This window comes from Carcharhinus amblyrhynchos, unplaced genomic scaffold, assembly GCF_965287045.1.
Source record: "Carcharhinus amblyrhynchos unplaced genomic scaffold, sCarAmb.v2.hapA scaffold_39, whole genome shotgun sequence".
NCBI classification, from domain to species: Eukaryota; Metazoa; Chordata; class Chondrichthyes; order Carcharhiniformes; family Carcharhinidae; genus Carcharhinus; species Carcharhinus amblyrhynchos.
Window position 1 is genome coordinate 5948003 of NW_027649780.1, and position 27939 is coordinate 5975941.

At 46.5% G+C, this 27939-nt stretch overlaps 4 protein-coding genes across 5 annotated transcripts in view; 2 read left to right on the forward strand and 2 right to left on the reverse strand.

The window, feature by feature from the left end:
* The window catches only part of LOC145363623 (uncharacterized), a 28915-nt gene extending 17039 nt beyond the window's left edge, over nt 1-11876 (reverse strand). Inside the window, exon 1 of the mRNA XM_080218807.1 lies at nt 10669-11876. Coding sequence (XP_080074933.1) covers nt 10669-11555 — 887 coding nt within the window. The 5' untranslated portion in view covers nt 11556-11876. The remainder of the gene's footprint in view (nt 1-10668) is intronic.
* The window catches only part of LOC145335557 (uncharacterized), a 48709-nt gene extending 31326 nt beyond the window's left edge, over nt 1-17383 (forward strand). The window contains 1 exon segment of the mRNA XM_080181362.1: nt 15515-17383. Within this exon segment, the coding sequence (XP_080037488.1) occupies nt 15515-16589 (1075 nt within the window). The 3' untranslated portion in view covers nt 16590-17383.
* LOC145363699 (uncharacterized) overlaps nt 1-25143 on the forward strand; it is a 375177-nt gene extending 350034 nt beyond the window's left edge. The window contains exon 2 of one of the 2 annotated variants that reach the window (XM_080218927.1): nt 24335-25143. In XM_080218927.1, the coding sequence (XP_080075053.1) occupies nt 24335-25104 (770 nt within the window). In that variant the 3' untranslated portion in view covers nt 25105-25143. Of the gene's footprint in view, nt 1-24110 lie in introns of those variants that run through there. The other variant, XM_080218925.1, reaches the window with a different exon arrangement.
* Nucleotides 18560-20872, reverse strand: LOC145363478 (uncharacterized; the record flags this gene model as incomplete). The annotated part of the gene is made up of 1 exon (XM_080218676.1): nt 18560-20872. A coding segment is annotated over one exon (1170 nt), but the record flags the coding sequence as incomplete, so codon positions are not given.
* Nucleotides 25144-27939: the final 2796 nt, after the last annotated feature.

Here is a 27939-nt window from a genome sequence, read left to right on the forward strand (position 1 = left end):
TTTGGCCCATCTAGTCTGTACCGACCACAATCCCACCCAGGCCTTATACCCGTAATCCCGCACTTTTAACCTGCTGATCCCCCGGACATTGGGGTCAATTTAACACAGCCAGCCCGCCTAACCCACACATCTTCAGACTGTGGGAGGAATTGGTAAATAAAAGCAGGATCTAACACTCTCTCTATCAGGAACAACCAACCGGTCTTTAATTCAGACAGGGTGACAACCTTATTAAAATAATGAACAAACTGAATAAACTCCCCAATAGAATGCTGTTCCAATGACAAGACCAACTCAGGAATAATGAAATAGATCATTACAGAATAGAATTACCCTCAGATAATATAATACCAGCCGTCTGTTGGAAGTGTGAACTTTCTTCTGATGCTTCAGTCTGGAATATTTTCTGAGTTGGCTTCTATTTAGAGGGTGATGTGATGAAGCTGTATATATTACTGCAGGATTCAGTATCAGACTCTCCCTCCTTCAGTCTAAAGAGGCAGCAAGGTCCGCCTCTCCCTGTTATTTCCTCCTGTCCGGGTTTAAATACCTAGAATTTCCTCACAGTATTCCTGCAATTTGAGTGGCTTGAGGCTGTCACCAACACTTCAAGTTGAATGCAATTGGTTGTTGTGTTTGAGAGCTTGTTTTAAAATCATTGGTCCAGTTCAAAGCCTGTTTTGCTGCTGGGATTCTGGCTGCTGCTTTGGACACAGATGTTACAAAGTTGTCTTCTGCAGTTTAAAATCCCAAAGACACAGGCTTTCGAAAGAATCAATGCAAGATGAATTTTTTTGGATTTCTCAGCATTTCTTTTCAATATTTACATCTGTCAAACACCTCATTTTTAACCTTGTATATGCAACTTTGTGATATTGTACGAGCTAAGTAGTGGCATGATGGGTTAACTGTTTGGTATGGTACAAAAAGGACTGACCAAGCGATTCCTAAATATCTGACCCTTGCCCGACCTGGTAAGGCCAACAAAGGCTGAATAAAACCAGAGAAGGCCAAATGCCTGACCTCAGTCTGTCTTGATAAGGTTGACTCCACGTACCCTGGGACTACACATGCAAAATAAGGTCAGAGGTGAAGGAGTCACAGAATCTTCCATTACATCAGAAAACAAGATATGGTCAGAGATGAAGGAATCACAGAACCTTTTCCTTCCCTCAAAGGACAAGATAATGATATTATTGATGAGACAAAGAGGTCTCGGAGGTCACCGGGTTATAACACAGTTAATGATGTTGCTACTGTTTGTATTACTAATTAAATTCCTGAATAAGCTTGAAGTCATGCAAACTGATAAGAAAAGTGTATAACTATTGAATTGATTCTTAGAGTAAAGGCGGTCTTGAGACAGAATTAGCAGCTTGTACTAACTGCTCTCTGTTCCCAAGATTCTGCCGTATACTGCATGCAGTTTTGTGATAAAGGCTAGTTGTTCTTTTGAAACAAACTTGTTTTTCTACCACAGTCAAGAAGCAGGAAAATTTCCACTTCAACAACTTCATCATATTAGACAGGGAGAGAGAGAGAGGGAGAGAAATAAAGAGACAGAGAGGGGGAGAGAGAGAAGGAAAACCAAGAAAAGACAGCAAGAGGTGAGGTTTGTGTGGGGGTTGCAGTGAGGGGGTGGGAAGAGGCAAGGATCTTGTGGGGGGGGTCTTGTGTGGAGAGGGAGAGAGAGGGAGATGTCTAGTTCCCTTATTTCCCACTCACTTGACCCCAGTCCTCACAATACCACTTTGTATCTGGCCCTGTTCAGGCTGTTTGTATGTGGGATCTTGCTGCGCACTCATGCTCTGTTCCCCACCCCCCCACCACCATATTCCTCGCACTGTGACTGTACCCCACACTTTAAATGTAAAAAAGATGGAGGGGAAGAAGAGATGGGTAACAAGAGAGAAGCAGGGTGAATGGAGAAGGGGTGGGGAGTGTCAGGGGCTTGGGGAAAGAGACAGAGGCTGTGGGGGTGGGGGTCTCCTCCTGCAGTGTGGGATTCCCTGTGGGATCCGGATTGTAACATTCTCAGTCTCTCTCTCACTGTAAAGCACTCAGGAGGGAGAGGGAGCAGAAATTCAAATTCCTGAGCCTGGGGAAAGGCTTGGTCTCAATCCCAGAGTCGTGCTTGTGTTTTTAGACAGGGCGCTGGGATCTGTGGGTGTGGATGGAGAGGATTGTTCTGGTTAACTGGGGAGAGGGAGATTTGTTCTTTCTAGCTGAGATATAATGCAGCCTCTGTGACTAGGCCTCACTTCAAGGCCTAATTCTCAGGAGCCCTTTTGCATTCCCCAACAGGGTTTAAGTGGCTGGATTCAATGGTTCAAAAAAATGTGCAGCAGCCACTTCAGGATGGGATTGTGGAATTTCCTGCTCTCCCTCTCTCATTTCTCTTTTGATTGTGAGGTTTTATTTTAAACGGTCAGACAGAAAGTTAGAGAATTTCAATCCAGATTTGTCCTGAGATAGAAAAACAGAGCAGAGATCAGGACAGGTTATCCAGAGACAGGAGCAGAGATGAGGTATTGGATAGGTATCGATCTGGGGGAAATGTGTAAGAGACAGAGAGGGAGAAACAGGGAGGGGGGTGTCTTATAGAAGTGGGAACTTCACTGGGGGCTCCTGTGTTAATTCACCGGCCTGTCTCTGGGGTAAAGCGCTCACCCACCCAGAATGCTTTGATGTGTTTAATAAATTAAATATCGGGATAGTCACGAGGCATTTGGAAGTTCATTTCGTTTGAAATGTGTTCCCATTTTGTCAGTGTTTAATAATGAAGATGTGAAAATAAATTCTCCCCCCAGTCCCCAGTGAGATTGTGAATTTCAGCAAGTCCTGGGATCTTGCTGTGCCTTTTATTGTTTTCAATCAAATTTAATTTTATTTTCTCTTTCTTTCAAAGAGAATTCCTTTGGAAGCTTTGATGATGCACAGAACAAATAGTTTTGCCATGAGGAATCCTCGGACAAGAGATATAGCCAGAGAGAAAATATTAATAAAACTCCACGTGTCTTTGTTCATTTTTATACACAGATAGACTGGTGGGGCTTTTACACTGAGGGTTAGTGGTCTGTGTGTCAGTGTGTTCGAGTGATCCCTGCTCCAATGTAATCCCAGATTCCAATCCCTCTCCCTGAAGCTCGGTCTGTGCAACTCCCCCATCCTCAGAACTGTTTCTCCACATCTTTCCAATCCCTGTCTCTCCCCATCCTCTATACCTCAAACTCTCACAATGGCAGCATCTTTCCCTTTTTCTCTCATTCTCTCTTTCTGAAACTTTGTCAGTCTGTCTTGCCAAAGCCCCCCTTTCGATTCATCTCGACATCTCACTTTGTATCTCAGCCTCTCTGCTCATCTCTCCCTTTCTGTGGGTCATTTTATCTCGATCACAGCAGCTCCTTCTCCATCTCTCTGTCCCTTTCTATCTCTGCTGCCCTCTCTGTGACTCAATCTGTCGGAAATACAGTAACATCCTCTCTCCATCTCTATGTCTTTTCACAGTGCAATGTTAATGTGAGCCTACTTGTGACTAATAAATAGAACTTTAATTTTCATTCTGCTTCTTTCTGTCTCTAACTATCTGCTTCCCTTTCTCTACTGCTCCCTGCTTCCCACTCTCTGAATCATTCTGTCTAAATTACAGCAGCATTCTCCCTATCTCCATCTCTATATCTCTCTGTCTCTTATCTCTCTCTCTCTGCCAGTCATTCTGTCTTAATCACAGCAGTATTCTCCCTATCTCCAGCTCTCTGTCTCTTATCTCTCTCTCCAATCTCTGCTTCCATCTGTCTGTGAATCATTGTCTGAACTATAGCAGCATCCTCCCTATCTCCATCTCTCTGCTTCTCTTTGTCTCTTATCTCTCTCTCTCTTTCGTGAGGGACAGGACAGATCAGAGGTTCACTGTTGACAAGCAGCGAGTTGCCAGGAACACAGCAGATGGGGAAGCAGCACAAAAACTACTAAAGGGGGAGTTTGTAATACAGGGGCTTGCTCAGAGCCAGGGGTTATTAGACAGAGAGGGAAGGGGTGGGGGAGGGGGGGTGGTCTCTTGTACAAGAGGGGGGAATATTACAACACAGGCTGTCCAGAGTCAGAGGTTATTAGAGAGAAGGGACAATGGAGGAGAGGGGACAGGGATGTTATAACCGTGTTGGGGGAATTCATCATTTGAACATTTTAAATGGGCAGAGTTTCCAGATCCAACTCAACCAGGAGTTGTTTACAGGGGGAGTGGAGGGGGATTGATTGGGGTGGGGGGTGGGTGTCTGTCGGTCTGCCTAGGGGCTGTTCACAGGGAGGGAGTGGAGGGGGGGAGACTTAGGGGTATATTCAGCAGCGGGTGACTGAGGAGGGTTTGGGCAGCGGGGGATTGGACAGTGGGGGGATAGAGGGTTGAGAGGGATTTGGAGGGGGATTGAAGAGGGTTCGGGCAGCGGTGGTACAGGGCTGAGAGGGAAGGATTCGGTGGGCAGGAGAATTAGAGGGATTGCGGGGAGGGACAACAGGTTCAGTTGGAGTCGGGGGGGTGGAAATGAGAGGGATTAAAGGGGAGAGTGGAGAGGGATGAGGAGGAGACTCAGAGGGATTGTGGTGGGGAATTAGAGGGATTCAGGGAGATTTAAGGGACGGTCTTGTGGGGACTTTGGGATTCAGAGATTCAGCAGTGGGGACTGAGAGGGCGGGAATCGGGGAAAATTGAGAGGATTCAGGAAGGGGAGACAGAGGGGGGTTTCTCAAGCTCTGAGGTATACAGGAGGGACGCGGGGTGGGGGGGCTTAGGGGGATTCTGTAGTGGGGGGAGGGAATTAAAAGACACGGTTTGGGGCTCAGTGATTGAAGGGAATGGGATTTGAGGAGCAGCAGGATAGAGGGATGCCGGAAGGGAGGCAATCCAGGGAAATGTTCAAGGGGATTCCAGAGGAATCTCGGGGGCTTAGAACTGAGAGGGTATCTGGGTGGGAGAGAGAGTTAGAGCAGGAGGGTGAATGTCAGGGCAGAGGGAAAGGGATCAAGGATGGATGGGATTTATAGCAATTCAGGAGGGGGGATTCAGAGAGGGATTTAGGGTTGGCCTTCAGGGTTAGAATTGGGGGCACGTTGAAGGATTCAGAGCGGGGGAGGTGACTCAGGGATTCCGGACTGGAAAGGACTTGAGAGGTTTGAGTTCGAGGGCTTAGGAGGGATTGGACGTGGGAGTTAGGGGGCTTGGGTTTGGCAGGGGTGTTATAAGGAGTCTTTAGGGGGGTGATTAAGGAATTGGGGCAGGACCTTGGGGGATTCAGAGGGACTTAGAGGGCTTTGGCAGTGGGTTCTGAGAGAGATTTTTGGGGGGTGGGCTTAGAGTTGGATCGAAGGAGATCGGGCAGAGGGGACAGGGAATCGGCGGGTGAACAGAGGGGGATTCAGGACAGGGGAAGTATAGGCTTTGAGGGATTTGGTGGGGCGAGGGGGCTGAGGGAGCCACTGGGGAGGGATTTGCAGAGGGCTGGGGGCCAGAGTGGGAACAGAAGGACTGGGAGGAGGGGGTGTGCTTGGGATCTAGTGAGGGGAGGGGGTGGAAAAGAGAGCAGGGCAGGGGAAAAAAGAGCAAGGGGAAAAAAAAAAGAGTCTGGGGGGGAAAAAAGAGTGCGGGAAAAAAGGAGCCCAGAGGAAAAAAAGTCCAGGGAAAAAAAGAAAGATAAATAAAGAAAGATTGAGAGAGAGAGAGAGGAAGATTGAGGGGACGTTACAAATAGAGAAAAGCAGGGCTGGGGTGGGAAAGAGGTGCAGACAGAAAGAGAAGAGGTTCATACTCACCATCGTATGTTTTCCCTCGGTGATCTCTCAAACTCCTCCAGTCCCCTCTCTCATGGTGGGGGAGACAGATCCTGGGCCAGGGGCTTTGTGCTGGGTAAAGGGGGATTAAAATATTAGAGCTGGAACTCCATGATTCACTCACAGAGTTTACCTGATACTTACCAACCCACATGTAGAGAGAAAACAATGTATACCCAGCTTTTTATATCCTCACTGAGTCACAGAAACTGTCCACACCTCCCCAATCAACCCCCATCCAACCACATCTCCCACACCTCATCTGGACACACCTACTCCAGATATGGCCCAGTTCAACACCAACCTGTCTCTGAGTGTGTGGGGGTGTAGTGTGTGAGCACCAGGCAAATGGTTTATCCCAAGGCTCGCTCTTTCTCTCTCTCTTATACCCCCTCCCCCACCCCCATCCCCCATCCCAGCTTCACATTACCAGCACCAGGAGCTGAGAGAAAATTGGGTCAAATTAACTCGCAGCCCTGCACTGCCAGAGAGAGAGAGAGGGGCCAGTGTAAATGTAGATTATACAACTTGTTCGTTCAAGACTCTGTCAGCTACAGGTTTGCACCCTTTGCTGGTTCCTGCAAAGTTCCCTTTTCCTTAAGTTGCGTGAAGAAAAATCTTGCAAAGTTCTTTGTTGCTGCATTGACAATTGCACTTCTGATTTACAATGCAATCTGTCTGTTGTTGTCTGTCTGGGTGTTTAAATGTGTCTGCCCTGTGCTTAGTGTTTAATGACTCACCAGAAATCAGAACTGCAAAAAAAAGCTTAGACTTTTGTTAAGAACAGAAGCACTGCCTGAGGGAGGGGATGGAGAGAATGAGAGTGAAGTTTCTATCAGATAAATGCTGCAAATGTGTCTTTAAGCAGCAGCTCTGAAGAGAGACAGATGCTGGATTTTAAACACTCTGGGAACTGTGCCCAGGGACACACGCACACACGCACACACACACAGAGTTAATCCAGTTGTCCTGGATTTCTGCTCTGTGACATATTACTATGTAATCCAACAATTAATCCAGTTCTCCTGGATTTCTGCTCTGTAACATGTCACTGGATAATCCAACAATTAATCCAGTTCTCCTGGATTTCTGCTCTGTGACATTTCACTGTGTAATCCAACAATTAATCCAGTTCTCCTGGATTTCTGCTCTGTAACATGTCACTGTGTAATCCAACAATTAATCCAGTTCTCCTGGATTTCTGCTCTGTAACATGTCACCGAATAATCTAACAATTAATCCCGTTCTCCTGGATTTCTGCTCTGTAACATGTCACTGGATAATCCAACAATTAATCCAGTTCTCCTGGATTTCTGCTCTGTAACATGTCACTGGATAATCCAACAATTAATCCAGTTCTCCTGGATTTCTGCTCTGTAACATGTCACTGGATAATCCAACAATTAATCCAGTTCTCCTGGATTTCTGCTCTGTAACATGTCACTGGATAATCCAACAATTAATCCAGTTCTCCTGGGTTGCTTCTCTGTAACATATTGTGAAGTTGTACGAATGAAGTAGTGGCATGATGGGAAAATTGGTCAAGTATTTGGTACAAAATTAGGAAAGCTGATCAAGCTATTCCAAAATGCCAGACCCCTGTAAGACTTAATAAGACTGACTCCGCATAACTTAAGACACAAATAAGATCAGAGAAGGTCAAGCTGTGCCTAATCTCTGTAAGACCTGATAAGGCTGACTCCACATGACCTAGAGCTGTATGAGTGAGACAAGATAAGGTCAGAAATGACAAAGTCATCGGCCTTCATCTGTTCTATAAAAAGGACAAGATAAAGGTATGAATGATGAGACAAAGAGTTTGAGGAGGTAGCAAGTTGTACCATTATTTATGATGCCTCTGTTAATCAAATTCCTGAATAATCTCTGGTCATGCAAACTGATAATGATTCTGTATAAATACTGAATTGATTCTTTATGTAAGGGTGGACTTGAGAAGGAATTAGCAAGTCGTAACGACAGCTCTCCAAACTCAAGTTTTTACCAATACTGCATGCAGTCTTTCAGAAAACATAAGAACATAAGAAATAGGAGCAGGAGTAGGCCATCTAGCCCTTCGAGCCTGCCCCGCCATTCAATAAGATCATGGCTGATCTGAAGTGGCTCAGTTCCACTTTCCCGCTTTCTCCCCATAACCCTTAATCCCCTTGCCTACCAAAAACTTATCTACCCACGTCTTAAATATATTTAGCGAGGTAGCCTCCACCACTTCAACGGTGAAGAAGTTCCTCCTCAACTCTGTTCTAAACTGCACCCCCCCCCTTATCTTGAGGCTGTGCCCTCTAGTCCTGCTGTCCTTTCTGAGCGGGAAGAACCTATCCACCTCTACCCTATCCATCTCTTTCATCATCTTATACGTCTCTATGAGATCCCCCCTCATCCTTCTAAACTCTAACGAGTACAAGCCCAGTCTATTCAGCCTCTCTCCGTAGCTCAACCCCCTCAACTCTGGTACCAGCCTAGTGAACCTCCTCTGCACTCCCTCCAGGGCCAAAATATCCTTGCGCAAGTGCGGCGACCAAAACTGCACACAGTACTCCAGCTGCGGCCTCACCAGTGCCCTGTACAGTTGCAGCAAGACCTCCCTACTTTTATATTCAATCCCCTCGCTATAAAGGCCAGCATCCCATTCGCCTTCCTGACCACCTGCTGCACCTGCAGGCTGGGTTTTTGCGACTCATGTACAAGGACCCCGAGCTCCCTCTGCACCGTTGCATGCTGCAGTTTTTCGCCATGTAAGTAGTAGTCCTTCCTACCATTATTCCTACCAAAGTGGACAACTTCACACTTGCCAACATTAAATTCCATTTGCCAGTTCCTGGCCCATTCACCCAACCTATCTAGATCCTTCTGCAGACTTTCCACACCCTCCGCACAATTTGCCGTTCCACCAATCTTGGTGTCATCAGCAAATTTCGACACCATACACTCAGTTCCCTCCTCCAGGTCATCTATATAAATGGTAAATAGCTGAGGCCCCAGCACCGATCCCTGGGGCACTCCACTAGTCACCAACCACCAATCCGAATAGCAACCATTGACACCCACTCTCTGCCTCCTATTTGACAGCCAATCCCCTATGCACGCTAACACCCTACCCCCAACTCCATGCCCCCTAACCTTCTGTAACAACCTTTTGTGCGGCACCTTATCAAACGCCTTCTGAAAATCGAGAAACACCACATCCACCGGTTCCCCTCTATCCACCGCACTAGACACATCCTCATAGAATTCCAATAAATTCGTCAGACGAATAGAGACGAGTTATTTTGTCGGAACGAACTTTATTGAGTCATTCTACCACAGTCAAGAAGCAGGAAAATTTCCACATCAACACGGTACCCACTCGAGCTCTGATTTTTCACTGGCCATGATGGGGTAAGATAATAACAATTATGATCTACACTCAGAGGGTCTGCTTTTCAGTCCAGTGCTACTTGGAGTATTCTGTCACTTCGCTGACTATCAGGTCACAAATTTAAACAATGCCTGAGAATGCCTCTTAATTTCTTAACCAACGACCTACCACTGTTTGTTGATTGGTCAGATCTCCCTTTTTACAGATTCAGGTATCTCAGTCGCTGAACACCAGCCGGTCCTGGGATAAGTTTAATCCCAACTCATTCCCAGTAAATATTCTCACCAGGTCCTGTGTTGGGACCCTGCTAAGCAGCTTTAATGGTCCGTAATTGCAGAAACTGAGCTGTCACAGGAATGTGGTCAAGACAATCCAGTCCCATAATGCTTCACATTCAATCTGCAGTCCTTCAATTATAACAGAATACGTGGCTGTATGTAGCTGCCTCGGCCACGGTCAACCCCAACACTGCCTTCTTGAACTGCTACAATGCCTGTAAATACATCCACAGTGCTATTGCAGTGATTTCCAGCTACACATTCCAGACTCACTAACTGTTGGCGGATACCAGATTAATATATTAAATTCAACCACACCCAAGGTGAGTTATCCCAATTTCATTATTGTCCAGGACAATATATTCACAATCTCTTTAAAACAGAAATTCAACATTCCAATTTGATTTCAGGTATTAACATATTCTGTTAGTTTGTTCTTTATTGTCAATGTCAATGAGGGCAACAACAATGGGGTTGTTCCCCTTGGAGCAAAGGAGGTTGAGGGGAGATTTGATAGAGGTGAACAAGATTCTGACAGGTTTAGATAAGGTGGACAAAGAAAAGTCGTTCCCATTCGCTGATAGGACAAGGACGAGGGGGACACAGATTTAAGGTTTTGGGTCAGAGATGCAGGGGGAGGAATGTGAGGAAGAATATTTTGCTGCAGCGAATGGTATTGACTTGGAACCCACTCCCTACAAGGGTGGAGGAAGTGGAAACAATCAATTACAAAGGAAATTGGATGGGGATTTGAGGGGGTTTCAAACAGAAATACTGACTAAATATCTCTGACCTTCCTAACACCCTGTCACTCTGTGATTCTTGTGAAATTTAAAACAAGGTATTTGCAAAAAGACTCAAAGAGCATCAGCCCACTGGAGGCTGAGACCGGCCAGTCCAGCAGAAAGAAACCCTCCAACCAATGACCAACTGTGAGAATGAACAAAATGCAGTCCTGGATGTGAGAGCAGAAACAATAACAGCAGAATCCAACCCCTGTGAACTTGTTGGTGCCTCAGCAGCTGTGATGAAATTCTGAACCCTTTTTATACACTGAGCAGGTTTCTCCCCAGTGTAACCTCACTGATGTCTCAGCAGGTGGGAGAACTGAGTGAATTCCTTCCCACACTGAGAGCAGGTGAATGGCCTCTCCGCATGTGAACTCGCTGGTGTCTCTGCAGGTTGGATAACTGACTGAAACCCTTCCCACACACAGAGCAGGTGAATGGCCTCTCCCCAGTGTGAACTCGCTGGTGTCTCTGCAGGTGGAATTGTCCACTGAATCCCTTTCCACACTGAGAGCAGGTGAACGGCTTCTCCCCAGTATGAACACGCTGGTGTCTCTGCAGTCTGGACAATTGAGTGAATCCCTTCCCACACTGAGAGCAGATGAACAGACTCTCCCCAGTATGAACACGCCGGTGTGTCCGCAGGCTGGAGAATTGAGTGAATCCCTTCCCGCACTGAGAGCAGGTGAATGGCCTCTCCCCAGTGTGAGTTCGTTTGTGCTTCTGCATGTCAGATGACCGAGTGAATCCCTTCCCACACTGAGAGCAGGTGAACGGCCTCTCCCCAGTGTGAATGCGCTGATGCGCCTGCAGGTCGGATAACCGAGTGAATCCCTTCCCACACTGAGAGCAGGTGAACGGCCTCTCCCCAGTGTGAATGTGGTGATGTGCCTGCAGGTCGGATAACCGAGTGAATCTCTTCTCACACTGAGAGCAGGTGAATGGCCTCTCCCCAGTGTGAATTCGCTGGTGTGTCCGCAAATTGGATAACTGGTTGAATCGCTTCCCACACTCAGAGCAGGTGAATGGCCTCTCCCCAGTGTGAATTCGCTGGTGTCTCTGCAAAGTGGATAACACAGTGAATCCTTTTCCACACTGAGAGCAGGTGAATGGTCTCTCTCCAGTGTGAACTCGCTTGTGCAACTGCAGGTGGGAGTGTCGAATGAATCCCTCCCCACACTGAGAGCAGATGAACGGCCTCTCCCCAGTGTGGCTGCGCCGATGAGCATCCAGCAGAGATGGGGATTTGTATCTCTTTCCACAGTCTGCACATTTCCATGGTTTCTCCATGATGCAGGCGTCCTTGCCTCTGCCTTGGGTGGACAATCAGTTCAAGCCTCGTCCACACACACAACACGTGTACAGTCTCTCCCCACTGTGAATGGTGTGATATTTATTCAGGCTGTGTAACTGGTTAAAGCTCTTCAGTCAATGCACTGGAACACTCTCACTTGCATGTGGAAGTGTGTTGATGCTTTTCCAATCACACTGATGTTTGAAATCTTTTCAAATCTCCTTCCAGGTTCAATGGCCGATGATATTCAGGTTCCAAGGAATATGACTCTGCCAGATCTAGACCTGACATCTGAAATTTCAGCCTGTGATTCCTCTTTCAATATCCTGTAAAACAAGTTGACACATGTCATCAGTATCAGTACAGGATCAAAATTCAGAACAGACAATTCCAGCTTCTATGAAACATTCTTTCTCTCTCATTCCACAAAGGCTACAAATCTCCATCCCACACACTCTCCCTCCATTCTCACTCTGTTGTATCTAATATTCACCCTCCCAATTCTCCTGAAGTTGATGATTGAGGCTGATTGACAGATCCATGCTCATTGCTTCCTGTCCTGGATGTGGAGATGTCGGTGTTGGACTGGGGTTAAGACTTCTTAGTCTCACAACACCAGGTTAAAGTCCAACAGCTTTATTTGGTAGCAAACGTCACTAGGTGAAAATCTCCATGCAGGTTGCCAGACAGATCTCTGCCCATATGACTGGACTAAAAATGTGTGGAATATACAGACTGGATTCACTTCCTTACCCTTCAGTTGTTGCAAGTCCCCAATTTCCCCCAGAATGAGGAAAGAAATGGAAAGGGGGAAACATTGATTTCCTCCCAGATGTTGCCCAGAGGAGGAGGTTTCACTCTGAAGCTCATTGGACAACTCTTGTGACGTCACAATGGAGCTCTGTATCAGCCAATAGGAATCACTCTGCTCCGCGGTGACGTCCTAGGATTTCCAGTGCGCACGCGCGGACTCGGGAGCCCCTCTCTCTCTCTCTCTCCTCGAGCCAAGGTTTCCAGACAAGCGGCTGGCGGCTCCGGCCAGAGCGAGAAGCCGCCGGGTGGTCTCCCCCTCCCCCCGGCCCGGGACTGCGCATGTGCAGGGGAGAGCCCGCCCCCTGACCTTCACGCTGAGGTGTTGACCAATGAGACGTATTGGAGGACCGGAAGGACTCTGTTCCTCCAGCCAATCAGAGCGCGGGCTTTGTGTAAATGAAGATTGATCTTCAGCCAGCTCAAACTTCCCCGTCTCCAACATCTGTGAGTAAAACACTTTCATTCTGCCTCTTTCCATTTCTTACCTCAATCTGGGCGGAAACTGGAACCTGCAGCAACTGATCACAAGAAATAGAAGCAGGAGAGGCCACCAGGCCCTTCAAGCGACCCTGCCGTTCAATACAATCAGAGCTGATCAATACCGGCCTCCTTTTGTGAGCCATTTCCCCATTGCCCTCTATTCCTCAATCTATCAAATATTTATCCACCTCCATTCTAAATACTTCTAATGATTCAGTCTCTACCATCCTTTGGAGCAGAGAATTCCAGAGATTCACCATGTTCTGTGAGAAGACATTTCTCTGCACCTCAGTTTTAAATGACTGGCCTTTAACTTGTAGCTTGTTCGAGACTCTTCCACTCATGAAAATATCTCCCCATCTGCCCTACCAAACTCCCTCAGGATCTCATACAGATTTACGACAGAACTGTAGAAAGCATCCTTTCTGGTTGTATCACAGCTTGGTACGGGCTCCTGCTCTGCCCAAGACCGCAAGGAACTACAAAATGTTGTGAATGTAGCCCAATCCAGCACGCAAACCAGCCCCCCATCCATTGATTCTGTCTACACTTCCCACTGCCTCGCCAAAGTAGCCACCATAATTAAGGACCCCACGCACTCCAGACATTCTCTCTTCCACCTTCTTCCATTGAGAAAAATATACAAAAGTCTGAAGTCATGTCCCAACCGACTCAACAACAGCTTCTTCCCTGCTGCTGTCAGATTTTCAAATGGACTTACCTTGCATTAAGTTGCTCTTTTTCTACACCCCAGCAATGACTGTAACACTATATTCTGCACTCTCTCCTTGCCTTCCCTATGAATGGTATGCTTTATCTGTATAGCACGCAAGAAAAATACTTTTCACTGTATGTTAATAAGAACATAAGAACATAAGAAATAGGAGCAGGAGTAGGCCATCTAGCCCTTCGAGCCTGCCCCGCCATTCAATAAGATCATGGCTGATCTGTTGTGGCTCAGTTCCACTTTCCCGCCCTCTCCCCATAACCCTTAATCCCCTCTCTTATCAAGAACCCATCAACCCGCTTCTTAAAAATATTTAGCGAGGCAGCCTCCACCACTTCAACGGGCAGAGAATTCCAGAGATTCACCACCCTTTGAGTGAAGAAGTTCCTCCTCAACTCCGTTCTAAACCGCCTCCCCTTTATCTTGAGGCTGTGCCCCCTAGTCCTACTGTCTTTTTTGAGCGGGAAGAGTCTCTCCACCTCTATCCTATCCATCCCATTCATCATCTTATACGTCTCAATGAGATCTCCCCTCATTCTTCTAAACTCTAACGAGTACAAGCCTAGTTTATTCAGCCTCTCCTCATAGCTCAATCCCCTCAACTCCGGTATCAGCCTAGTAAACCTCCTCTGCACTCCCTCCAGGGCCAAAATATCCTTGCGCAGGTGCGGCGCCCAAAACTGCACACAGTACTCCAGCTGCGGCCTCACCAATGCCCTATACAGCTGCAGCAAGACCTCCCTACTTTTATATTCAATCCCCCTCGCTATGAAGGCCAGCATCCCATTCGCCTTCCTGACTACCTGCTGCACCTGCAAGCTGGGTTTTTGCGACTCATGCACAAGGACCCCGAGGTCCCTCTGCACCGTCGCCTGCTGCAGTTTTTCGCCACGTAAGTAATAGTCCTTCCTACCATTCTTCCTACCAAAGTGGACCACCTCACACTTGCCAACATTAAATTCCATTTGCCATTTCCTGGCCCATTCGCCCAGCCTATCTAGATCCTTCTGCAGACTCTCCACACCCTCCGCACAATTTGCCTTTCCCCCAATCTTGGTGTCATCAGCAAATTTCGACACCCTGCACTCGGTTCCCTCCTCCAGATCATCTATATAAATGGTAAATAGCTGAGGCCCCAGCACCGACCCCTGGGGCACCCCACTAGTCACCAACCGCCAATCCGAATAGCACCCATTGACCCCCACTCTCTGCCTCCTATTTGACAACCAATCCTCTATCCACGCTAACACCCTACCCCCAACTCCATGTCCCCTGACCTTCTGCAATAACCTCTTGTGAGGTACCTTGTCAAACGCCTTCTGAAAATCCAGAAAGACCACATCCACCGGCTCTCCTCTATCCACTGCCCTAGACACATCCCACATGTGACAATAATAAATCAAATGAAATTATATGTTTGAATAAGGTCATCCTCACTCTTCTAAACTCCGAAGAACAAGACTATTTAGTCTCTCTAGATAGAAGAACTCTATTTGTTATGACCTAGGTGTCCAGGACAGTAAGCAGTGAGCATGTCATTCATCCTGAATCAGCACCATCAGGAATGTTGGGTGGCTGAATGTTAGATACGGCAGCGTGAGAATGGAGGGGGAATTTGTGGGATGGAGATTTACAGATTTTCATGAATGACAGAGGAAAGGATGTTCCTATAGAAGCTAAAATTGTCTGTTCTGACTGTGTGTTTTTTGTAAATTGTTTTTACAGGATATCAGAAGAGGAGGAATCACAGACAGAAATCTCAAACATCACATCTAGATCTGACCGAGTCACGATCTGTTGGATTCAGAAGATTTCAAACATCAGTGTGACTGGAAAAGCACCGAGACACACACACACACACACACACCTGAGTGAGAGTGTTCCAGTAAACTGACTGTGGAAAGAGCTTTACACTGAAATGTGCACCCACCTGAGTGACTGTGGAAAGAACTTTAACCAGTTACACAGCCTGAAAAAATATCACACCATTCACAAAAAAGAGCAACTGTACATGTGTTCTGTGTGTGTATGAGACTTCAACTGATCGTCCAACCTGGAGAGACACAAGGACACCAGCACCATGGAGAAACTATGGAAATGTGGGGACTGTGGGAAGGAATTCAGGTTTTCGTCACAACTGGAAATCCATCAGCGCATTCACACTGGGGAGAAGCCATTCACCTGCGCTGAGTGTGGGAAGGGATTCACTCGGCTCTCCTTCCTACAGTCCCACAAGCGAGTTCACACTGGAGAGAGACCATTCACCTGCTCTCAGTGTGGAAAGGGATTTAGTGATTCATCCTCCCTGCGGAGACACCGGCGAGTTCACACCGGGGAGAAACCGTTCACCTGCTCTCAGTGTGGGAAGAAATTCCGTGATTCATCCCACCTGTGGAGACACCGGCGAGTTCACAGCGGGGAGAGGCCGTTCACCTGCTCTGTGTGTGGGAAGGCATTCACTGATCCATCAACCCTGCAGAGACACCAGCAAGTTCATACTGGGCAGAAGCCATTTATCTGCTCCGAGTGTGGGAAGGGATTCCCTCTCTCATCCCACCTGCTGACACACCAGAGAGTTCACACTGGGGAGAGGCCATTCACTTGCCCTGTGTGTGGGAAGGGATTCACCATGTCAGCCCACCTATTGAGACATCAGCGGGTTCACACTGGGGAGAGGCCATTCACCTGCTCTCAGTGTGGGAAGGGATTCAGTGATTCATCCGCTCTGCAGATACACCAGCGCGTTCACACTGGGGAGAGACCATTCTCCTGTTTTCAATGTGGGAAGGGATTCACTCAGTTATCTAACTTGCAGATACACCAGCAAATCCACACTGGGGAGAGACGGTTCAGCTGCTCTCACTGTGGGAAGGCCTTCTCCCGGCTTTTCAACCTGCAGACACACCAGCGAATCCACACTGGAGAGAAACCGTTCACCTGCTCTCAGTGTGGGAAGAGATTCAGTGATTCATCCTCCCTGCGGAAACACTGGCGAGTTCATACAGAGTAGGGGGTCATTCATCTGCTCTCAACGTGGGAATGGAATTGTTCACTCATTCCATCTGCTGAGACACCAGCGAGTTCACAAGTGATTCCAGGGTTTGGATTCTGCTGTTATTGTTTCTGCTCTCACTTATGTCCAGGACTGCATTTTGTTCATTCTCCCAGTTGGTCAATGGGGAGAGTCAGAAGGTTTCCTGATGCTGGACTGGCCGGACTCACGGCTTTGACTACAGTGGGCTGATGATCTTTGAGCCTGGAAGAGCACATTTCTTGTCTTCAGATTTCACAAGGATCACAAGAGTGAAGGCACATTGTAAGTTCAAAGATAGTAAATTCGTAATTCTGTTTGGAACCCCACCAATGTATGTGACATTGCCATGGAGATGGGCTGTGATAGTTATATGGTTCTTTTGTTTAATTTATCCGGGTGTTTCTCACAGGAGAAAACTAAAATATGAGGGGCAAGTTTTCTGAGATAGATTGGGAAACTGCATCAAAAGGTATAATGGGAGACAGGCAATAGGTAATATTTCATAGATTATTATATGTTTACAAGAGAGTCGATGAGTTCACACATCGATGAGTTCATACTGGGGAGAGGCCGTTCACCTGCTCTGTGTGTAGGAAGGGATTCAGTATCTCAACCACCCTGCTGAGATACCAGCGAGTTCACTCTGGGGAGAGGCTGTTCACCTGCTCTGTGTGTGGGATGGGCCGTGAACCAGCTGTGGGAGCGGGAGCTGAGGAGATCATTCGGAACCATGGGTGTTCCCAATGTGTAAGTCCCTCAGCAGGAAGGCAGTGAAGCCCATGCTTGGATTGAGCAATCCATGTTTTGAGTCAATTTTGAAATCTCAAAGGAAAGTTGGGGAGTTGTTCAGCTGAAAACTAACAGAAGGATCCTCATGAAATCTTGGAGCCTGGAGTATAGCTGGAATACTGAGGGGAATTAAAATTAATTCTGGGAGCTTTGACATATATTTTGAGAGTTCCAGGAACAAAACTGAAAGTAGATTCAAGATATTTAGTATAAGGCCATTTTTGTCGAGGAGTAAGGGTTTAAAAAGTACAAGAAAGGAAAAATGCTGCAAAATCTCAGCAGGTCTGGCAGCATCTGTAGAGAGCGAAAATAGAATTCATGTTTGAGTCAGAACTGAGTTTACAGCATAAATCTTTACAAAATATAATTCTGGTTTTTAATATTTTATATACAGTGAAGTTTGATTTTGTTTAAAAATCTGGAATCTTGTAATGGGTGTTTGGTTTTCTCATTAAACGTTAATGTTCTCAACCCTCATTGGAACAACACACACACAATATTTCAAAATAATTTGAAAAAGAAAAACAAGCTCTTTGTTTTGTACAAAGTGTTGTAAAAATCAGCCTGTTTTAACCCTTATACGATGGACAAATAACTTTGAGCAGACGTCTTATTAGTACAAACAATATTTATTTAAACCCACACAATCAATAATCACCCACCCGACCAACAATAAGTTATCTTACAGAAAATACTAGAATTCAAGTACAATACAAGACCTTGACTTAACTGTGTGTGACTGACAAATACCCAAACAGATACTGGCCTTTATCTGTGTGCTGGTCTTGGTAGTTGTCTGCGTAGTCTGGTCCTTTAGCCTGGTGTGGTACCCTGGCTCTGATCTTCTTTCTTTCCTCCCTTCTCAGGTGTGGTGGCTCTCCGTCGTTGTAGCTTGTTCGTGGGGTCAGAGAGAGAGATTCCTGGTTGTGCAGCATCCTTTATACCCCGTTTGGTTTCACGCCTTTTTTTTGGCCATTGCCAATCAATCAATCAGGACTTGATCACCCTGATCGATAAGAGTCCAATCAGGTGCTACCACACCGATCTCTGGGTGTGTCCCTGGCGGCCATGCCTGTATGTGTTGTAGGCACATAGGTCACATACCTTCCTCCTAAATAAGGATTCACGGTGCCTTTACGTCTGGCACACACCCAGTGTGACCAGAAAGTCTCTTTCATCCTGGAGATGGCCCATATCCTGTGTATTCACTCATCAGGGTTGCAGCCTGTTTGTCTGTCTTTAAACTGCAGCCTGTCGGTTTAGTTTCTTGCCCAGTTATCCCAGAGTGCTTTACAAAACGCCATTTCAGTTGGCCTGTTTGGCTACAAAAGTATTATAGTACAAGACACTCCTCTTCTACAATCTGCAGTTTTTTTTTAGCTCAAGCACTACTGAAACAATCAGGTAATAAATGAATAAAAATTGCACTAATTGTCATCCCTTGTAAATCAGGAAGGCTATCATTCAGCACAGAGGGTCATTTGGAATTTCTCCCATTGACCTGTTGACAGGGATTATACTCTCCAACCATCTGAAGTGAATTCTTTACTTGAATCGTCCATGCAGTTATCAACTTGCAGTTTGGCTGATCAGCTGAGATTTTCTGCAGCATTTCATCGATCACCACGTGATTCCTTTCACAGAGTCCATCACTGAAAGGACTTTCAGCTGCTGTGTTCCTGACCAGAATGTTTATGTTTTCACACAAGTCTCAAAACTCATCATCCAGAAACCGAGTTGGTGCCACAGGTCCAGCCCCAAGTGCCAAGTGAAGGTTTACTGTTGGGATGTGATGGCATCTTCCAATAATTTTTATACATTGTACACTTTGCACTCGTCTCTTGTATGAGTCTCGTATACTCTTCATCATCTGCTCCTGTATCTTGAAGCAGGACTTTTAATCTTTGGTAAATAGCATGAACAAATGGTCTTTGTAGCTTTGAGATAATTTACATCTTTCCCTTCTGATTTTTATCAAAGCTCTCATTATTCCTTCTCAAACATTCAGATTGGAAACATCAGATATTTTTATGCATTCTCTGTTACCACGTTATAATCCTGACAGCTTTATAGTGAAGGAGGAAACTGGTTCCAATCTTTATTTGGTATAGATTTATTCATAGAGTGAAACATTACAGGTATATAACTCTTAATACTATTCCATGCTCTGTCAGTAAGTGTCTATATGTGCTCATGGAAACATCTAATGTCCTCTGTTTGTATATATTTAACCCCAAATTATACAATTAACACCCACAGTCAGAGTATTTAAAAGGTCTCTAATCGGTGAGATGCCGATATCAGCAGGTTGGATGACTCAGTGAATCATTTCCCACACTCTTCTCCATGTGAACTTGCTTGGGTTTCCACAGGCTGGAAGGATCAGCAAATCCCTTCCCACATTCAGAACAGGGGAAAGGCTTCTCCCCAGTGTGAACTCGACGGTGTGCACGCAAACTGGATGACTCAGTGAATCCTTTCCCACACACACAGCAGATGAATGGCCTCTCCCCAGTGTGAACTCGCCGGTGTTTCCAGAGGCTGGAGGAATCAGTGAATCCCTTCCCACACACAGTGCAACTGAATGGTCTTTCTCCAGAATGAATTCGCTGGTGTGTCAGCAGACTAGTGGACCTAGTAAATCTCTTCCCACACACAGAGCAGGGGAATGGCCTCTCTCCAGTGTGAACTGCCTGGTGTCGCAGCAAGGTTGATAACTGAGTGAATCCCTTCCCACACACGGAGCAGGTGAATGACCTCTCCCCAGTGTGAACTGCCTGGTGGTTCTGCAGGGTAGATGATGCACTGAATCCTTTCCCACACACAGTGCAGGTGAATGGCCTGTCTCCAGTGTGGACTCGCTGATGTATCAGCAGGTGAGATGACCGAGTGAATCCCTTCCCACAGTCAGAGCAGGTGTACGGCCTCTCCCCAGTGTGAACTCTCTGGTGCTTCTGCACAGCAGAGGAATTACTAAATCCCTTCCCACACTCTGAGCAGCTGAACAGTTTCTCCCTGGCGTGTATTCGCTGGTGTCTCCGCAGGTTGGATGAAAGAGTGAATCCCTTCCCACACACACAGCAAGGAAATGACCTCTCCCCAGTGTGAACTCGCTTATGTCTCCGGAGGCTGGACAAATCTCTGAACCCCTTCCCACACTCAATGCAGGTGAAAGGCCTTTCCCCTGTGTGAATGCGTCCATGTGTCAGAAGACGGGATGAATCAGTGAAACCCTTCCCACATTCAGAGCAGGTAAATGGCCTCTCCCCAGTGTGAATTTTCTGATGTGTCACCAGATTGGATAACTGAGAGAATCCCTTCCCACAATCAGGGCAAGTGAATGGCTTCTCCCCAGTGTGACTGCGTCGATGGATCTCCAGCTCACATGGTGCTTTGAATCCTTTTCCACAGTCCTCACATTTCCACTGTTTCTCCCTGATGCAGAAGGCCTTCTGTTCCTCCAGGTTTGACAATCAGATGAAGCCTTGTCCTCACCAAGAACAGATGTGCACTCCCTCTCAATGTAAATGGTGCAATGCTTTTCAGACTGTGTAGCCTGAACACTCTCATTCGGGTTTACACTTCTCAGAGATTTTCCAGTCTCACTGATGTTCAATCTTTTCCCACTGACAGAAAAAACAAACAATTCTTCTAGATTGAAAAGCCAGTGATATTCATGTTGTGATTATTGGAGTGACTGTCAGATCGGAATGTGATGTTTGTTTTGATGTTTCTGTCAGCAAATCCTCCCCTTCTAATACCCTGTGAAAGAAGTTTACAAAAGTCAATACCATCCATGTAGAAAAGAAATTCAGAACAGACAATCCTCAATCAACGAAACTATTTTTTCTTCTTTTATTCCTGAAAAGTTGTAAATCTCTGTTCCACAGCGTGGCACAATTGTTAGCACTGCTGCCTCACAGGGCCAGGGACACCAAGTTCAGCCTTGGGTCACTGTGTGGATTTGCCCTTTCTCTCTGTATCTGCATGGGTTTTCTCTGGGTGCTTCACTTTCCTCCTGCAGTCCAATGATGAGCAGATTAGCCATTGAATTAGAATTGGCCATTCTAAATTGACCCTGGGGTCGGGGGATTAGTGGGGTGAATGTATGGGGTTACGGGATAAGGCCTGGGTGGGATTGTGTTCGATACAGACTCGGTGGCGCAAATGGCCTCCTTCTGCACTGTTGGGATTCTAAACATTTGCCACTATTCTCATTCTGTTGTACCTAACATACATCCTCCAAATTCTCCTGAAAGTTCTGATAGAAATCTCCATGCTCACTGCTTGTAGTCCAGTAAACAGGCCTGAAAATCTTCACCTAAATAAATATGTTGATCCCAAAGTGTTTCCCTGCAGCCCATTTCCACAGGCAGCCCCAGGAGTCACATTCTCTGGGTCTCAGATTCTCCCAATCAGTGGTTTTGTTCTGCTTTTTCCAGCTGCTCAGACTCCCTCCCTCTCCATCTCCCAGTCACAGCTTCACCCTTCCCCACTGAACTCTTCCCCTTCCCTCCTGAAAACCTCTCAGACCCGACCTCTTCCTCTTCTCTTTTTGTTCAACACAAACAAACTGTTTTACTCACTGATCTGGGACACAGGAAGAAGGTTCAGTCTGTGTGAAGCTCAACCTCCATTGTTACAAAGTCCACCCTCTGATTGGCTGGAGGACCAGAGTCCTTCCGGTCCGCCAGGGTTCCCGATTGGCCGGAGCCGCCAGCCTGTTGCCTGGACACCATGAGGTGCAGGGGAAGGGGAAGAACGGGCGGAGGCGGGGATCACGGGTCCGCGCGACCGGGCCTGCGCACTGGAACCCCAGGACGTCACCTGGGAGCAAACTGATTCCTATTGGCTGATTCAGGGAAGGCTCCAGTGTAGATGTCACAAAGCTGCAGAGGGGCGTTCCCAACAGTCCGTCTCCCATTGGAGTACAAACACAACACTGCGGATTGGGCAACAGCTCCGCGCGTCCGGAGGTCAAAGTGTCTCCCATTCCCACGTGGGCTGAGGTTCCGCCCCCGCATTGTCTTCACGCAGAGATTGACCAATGGGAATGTCTGGAGGACCTCGAATCCTCCAGCCAATCAGGGCGTGCGCTTTGTGCCAATGGTTGCACGGATCGGCCCCGCCCCCCCATTGTCTGAATGAGGAGTTTGTGAAGCTGCTCATTACTGCCCAGTGAAGCTGCTGCTCCTCTCCCTCTGAATGAAGATTGAGCTTCACACATATGACAATCTCCTCCCCTGTCAAACATCAGTGAGTAAAACACTTCCTTATTCTATCCATTTACATTTCTTTTCTCATTCTGGGGGGGAATTGGGGACTTGCAGCAACTGAAGGGTAAGGAAGTGAATCCAGGGAGGGTGCAGACTCTGGAAAGGCTGGCCCAAGTCTCTCTCTATTTCTCTCTTTTAAAGTTTATTTATTTGTCACAAATAAAGCTTACATTAACACTGCAGTGAGATTACAGTGAAATTCCCTAGTTGCCACACTCTGGCGCCTGGTTAAGTCAATGCACCTGATCAGCACGTCTTTCAGACTGTGGGAGGAAACCAGAGCACCCGGACGAAACACGCCCTGACACAGGGAGAATGTGCAAACTCCACACAGTGACCCAAGCCTGGAATCGAACCCAGGTCCTGTGCGGAGGTAGTGCTGACCACTGTGTCACCATGCAGCCCTTTCTCTCTCTCTCTCTCACTAAAAGAGATTGACACCCTTTGCTCCCTCAGCTTGACACATTTATTTGGCCGCCTGAAATGATGGCCTCTTTCCTAATGTTCACAATTAGAGGAGTGGTTTCCCCAGGAGATGCTGACATTTAAGTACATAAATTAATATAGGACAGACAATAATATGGTATGTTTCAGATACATTATTTATTGATCTGTAATAAACCTCATGTATTATTTAGTCTTGCAATATAATACTTGAGTTATGTTATATGTTTCTTGTTGTAGTTACAGCACAGAAAAAGTCAATTCAGCAACTTGAGTCCATGCTGACAATCTTTGGAGCAATCCAGTCAGTCCCATCCCCCTTCTATATCTCTCTCCCCTGCAAGGTTATTTCTTCAAGTGCCTGTCCAATTTCATTTTGGAATCATCGATTATGTCCAATTCCACCATTCTCATAAATAGCAGGTTCCTGCTCATGCACATTCACTCAGAAATAAAGCTTGTCCTTGCATGATTTCTGTATCCTTAATCAGGTGATATAGTGTATATTAAATATATACATACATCTTGCCAGCAGCCTATGTGGTGGTTTTCAAGCCGTTGTGTCCTGGACAAAAAGCAGTGAACATGCATCTGTCAATCAGGAGAATTAGGAGGGAGTATATTAGGTACAGCAGAGTGAGAATGGAGGGAGGGTGTGTGGGACAGACACTTACAGCTTTTGGAGAAGAGGCAGGAATATTCCATTGAAATTACAATTGTCTGTACTGAATTTCTATCCCGTCCTGACTGTGTTAACTTTTGTAAACTCTTTTCACAGGACACTTGAAGAGGATTTGCATTTGAAAAATTCAAACCAAATGTCACATCAAGATCTGACAGTCACTCAATTCATTGGGATCTGAATATCATTGTGCTTCAATTGTGGAAGGAGAAATGTTTGCCTGTTCCATCTGTGAGAAATGATTTCAACATCAGTGTAGCTGGAAAAGCACCGAGACACACACACGAGTGAGAGTGTTCCAGTGAATTGACTGTGGAAAGAGCTTCACACAGTTGGTCAAAAAAATCACACCATTCACAGTGGGGAGAAACCGTACTCAAGTTCCACATGTGGATGAGGCTTCAATTGATCAACCAACCTGGAGGGACATAAGGATTCCAGCGCCATGGAGAAACCGTGGGAATGTGGGGACTGTGGGAAGAGATTCTACACCCCATCTGCATTGGAAACTCATCATCGTGTTCACACAGGTGAGAGGCCATTCACCTGCATTGAATGTGGGAAGGGATTCACTGAGTCATCCACCCTGCTGAAACACCAACAAATTCACACTGGAGAGAAACCGTTTATCTGTTCTCAGTGTGGGAAGGGATTCAGTAATTCATCTCACCTGCTCACACACAAGCGTGTTCACACTGGGGAGAGGCCATTCACCTGCTCTGAATGTGGGAAAAGATTCACTCAGTCATCCAACCTTCTGATGCACCAGCGGGCTCACACTGGGGAGAGGCCATTTACCTGCTCAGAATGTGGGAAGGGATTCAGTGACTCATCCGCCCTCCTGACACACGAGCGAGTTCACACTGGAGAGAGGCCGTTCATCTGCTCCGAGTGTGGGAAGAGATTCCCTCAGTCGTCCAACCTGCTGACGCACCAGCGGATTCACACTGGAGAGAGACCATTCATCTGCTCTGAATGTGGGAAGGGATTCATTCAGTTATCTCATTTGCAGACACACCAGCGAGTTCACAATGGGGAAAGGCCATTTACCTGCTCTGAGTGTGGGAAGGGATTCATTCAATCATGCAACCTAGTGATGCACCAGCAAGTCCACACTGGGGAGAGGCCATCCATCTGCTCCGAGTGTGGGAAGGGATTCAGAGATTCATCCACCCTTCTGAGACACCAGCGCATTCACACTGGGGAGAGGCCATTCACCTGCTCTGTGTGTGGGAAGGGATTTGGTCAGTTATGCAGCCTGCAGAGACATCGGCAAGTTCACACTGGAAGCGTTTGTTAGACTGCTCTGAGAGTGGGAAGGGATTCATTCAGTCGTCCTGCCTGGTGACACACCAGCAAGTTCACAAGTGAAAGCAATGATTAGATTCTGCTGTTAATCAGATCCAGCACTGAACTATGTTCATCTTGAAAGCTGTTAAAGTGGGAGAGCGCGGCTGGCGGTTAGAGCCCCGCCCACCCCCACGTGGACTCGGGTTCCGCCCCCTTATTGTCTACATGCGGCAGATTGGCCAATGGCAACCAGACAGGCACTGGTCCTCCAGCCAATCACATTCCCAGCGTGCGTCAATGGCAGCATGGACCTTCATGCATTGTCTGCCCAGCAAAGCTGCTGTTCCTGTCTCTCTGAATGAAGATTGAGGTTCAGACAGACTAATATTGTACTGCCGCTGCGTTATATATTTGAGTCATTCATATCTTGCTTCTTATCGTCATTAGTTTTTGGATTTCTCTTCCACAGGATCAGTTGAGGCTGAGGGTCATTGATTGAAGATTAAAGATAGAGGGATGATAGGACATGAGGTCCTTAATATAATTACTGTTACTAGAGAGGTAGTGCTTGGTAGACTAACGGGACTGAAGGTAGACAAGTCCCCGGGACAAGATGGAATGCATCCCAGGGTTCTGAAAGAAATGGCAGAAGTAATAGCAGATGCCTTAGTAATTATTTATCAAAATTCGCTGGACTCTGGGGAAGTGCCGGAAGATTGGAAAACGGCTAATGTTACGTTGCTGTTTAAAAAAGGTAGCAGACAAAAGGCAGGGAATTATAGGCCGGTTAGCTTAACGTCTGTAGTTGGAAAAATGCTAGAACCCATCATCAGAGAAGAAATAGCAGGACACCTAGAAAAGAACGGTTTGATCAAGCAGACGCAGCACGGATTCGTGAAGGGGAAGTTGTGTTTAACGAATTTATTGGATTTCTATGAGGATGTGACTAGTGCGGTAGACAAAGGGGAACCGGTGGATGTGGTGTTTTTAGATTTCCAAAAGGCTTTTGATAAGGTGCCTCACTAAAGGTTGCTGCAGAAGGTTAGGGTGCACGGAGTTGGGGGTAAGGTGTTAGCATGGATAGAGGATTGGCTGTCTAATAGGAAGCAGAGAGTTAGAATCAATGGGTGCTATTCTGGTTGGCAGTTGGTGGAGTGCCGCAGGGATTGGTGCTGGGGCCTCAACTGTTTACCATTTACATAGATGATCTGGAGGAGGGGGCGAAATTTACATAGATGATCTGGAGTGTAGGGTGACGAAATTTGCTGATGACACAAAGATGAATGGAAAAGCAAATTGCGTGGAGGGTGTGGAAAGTCTGCAGAGCGATCTGGATAGGCTGAGCGAGTGGGCGAGGACCTGGCAGATGGAGTATAATGTTAGCAAGTGTGAGGTTATCCACTTTGGTAGAAATAATAGTAGGAGGGATTATTATTTAAAAGGCAAAAAGCTGCAGCATGCTATGGTGCAGAGGGACCTGGGGGTCCTTGTGCACGAATCGCAAAAACCCAGTCTGCAGGTGCAGCAGGTGATCAAGAAGGCGAATGGAATGTTGGCCTTTATAGCGAGGGGGATAGAATATAAAAGCAGGGAGGTCTTGCTGCAACTGTACAGGGCACTGGTGAGGCCACAGCTGGAGTACTGTGTGCAGTTTTGGTTGCCGCACTTGCGGAAGGATATATTGGCCTTGGAGGGAATGCAGAGATGGTTCACTGGGCTGATACCGGAGATGAGGGGGTTAGCTTATGAAGAGAGACTGAATAAACTGGGTCTGTACTCGTTGGAGTTTAGAAGGCTGAGGGGGGATCTTATAGAGACATATAAGATAATGAAGGGGATAGATAGGGTAGAGGTAGAGAGATTCTTCCCACTTAGAAAGGATAGCAGAACTAGAGGGCACAGCCTCAAAATAAGGTGGGGGGGGGGTGGCAGTTTAGATTGGAGTTGAGGAGGAACTTCTTCACTCAAAGGGTGGTGAATCTCTGGAATTCTCTGCCCGTTGAAGTGGTGGAGGCTACCTCGCTGAATATATTTAAGTCACGGGTAGGTAGGTTTCTGATAGACAGGGGAATTAAGGGTTATGGGGAGAAAGCGGGGAAGTGGAACTGATCCACTTCAGATCAGTCATGATCTTATTGATTGGCGGGGCAGGCTAGATGGCCTATTCCTGCTCCTATTTCTTATGTTCTTAAATCCAATGTACTGTTTGGAACCACATCCTGAGTTAGGGTGAAATATTAGTTAAGGTGAGATATTAGGGTGAATGTTGGTTCAAGTGAGGTGTTAGTTCGGGTTCAGATTCGGGGTGTAGGTTTGGATCTTGCTGTTTGGAGCTGATCATACAGATAAAGTTTGGGATCTTGCTGTGTCTGTGTGTGGTTCCAGTAAGGTTTATATTGTCTGTGTTAGGACCAGATTCTTGTTTCCCAAATGTTAAGTATTAACAGATATTTGTTTGTTACTTGGAACAGTATACTTGGCTGTTAAGGTTTGTACAATATCATGGGTTTTTTTGTAATTGATAAAAGTTATGCCAATTTTCTTATTATATGTTAACTGTGTTCTTAAATAAGATTTTACATTGTTTATAATGGGATTGTGAAAATCACATTGCGTGTTCCCATGTGATTCTGTGGTTTATGAGAGCAGATCTTCCTGTGTTAGGATATTCTGTTGGTTTCAGGATGTTTAAGTGTTTATATGTCCTACAATTTCCTTGAATTCAGTGTTGTTTTTCATCAGTCCCTGATGTGGAAATCAAATTGTGGCTTCAACCATCAGTAAATGGGTGCACTATATTTGTCTGTGTGGCTGTGAGAGTGTCACATTGTGTGTGTTGTTATGG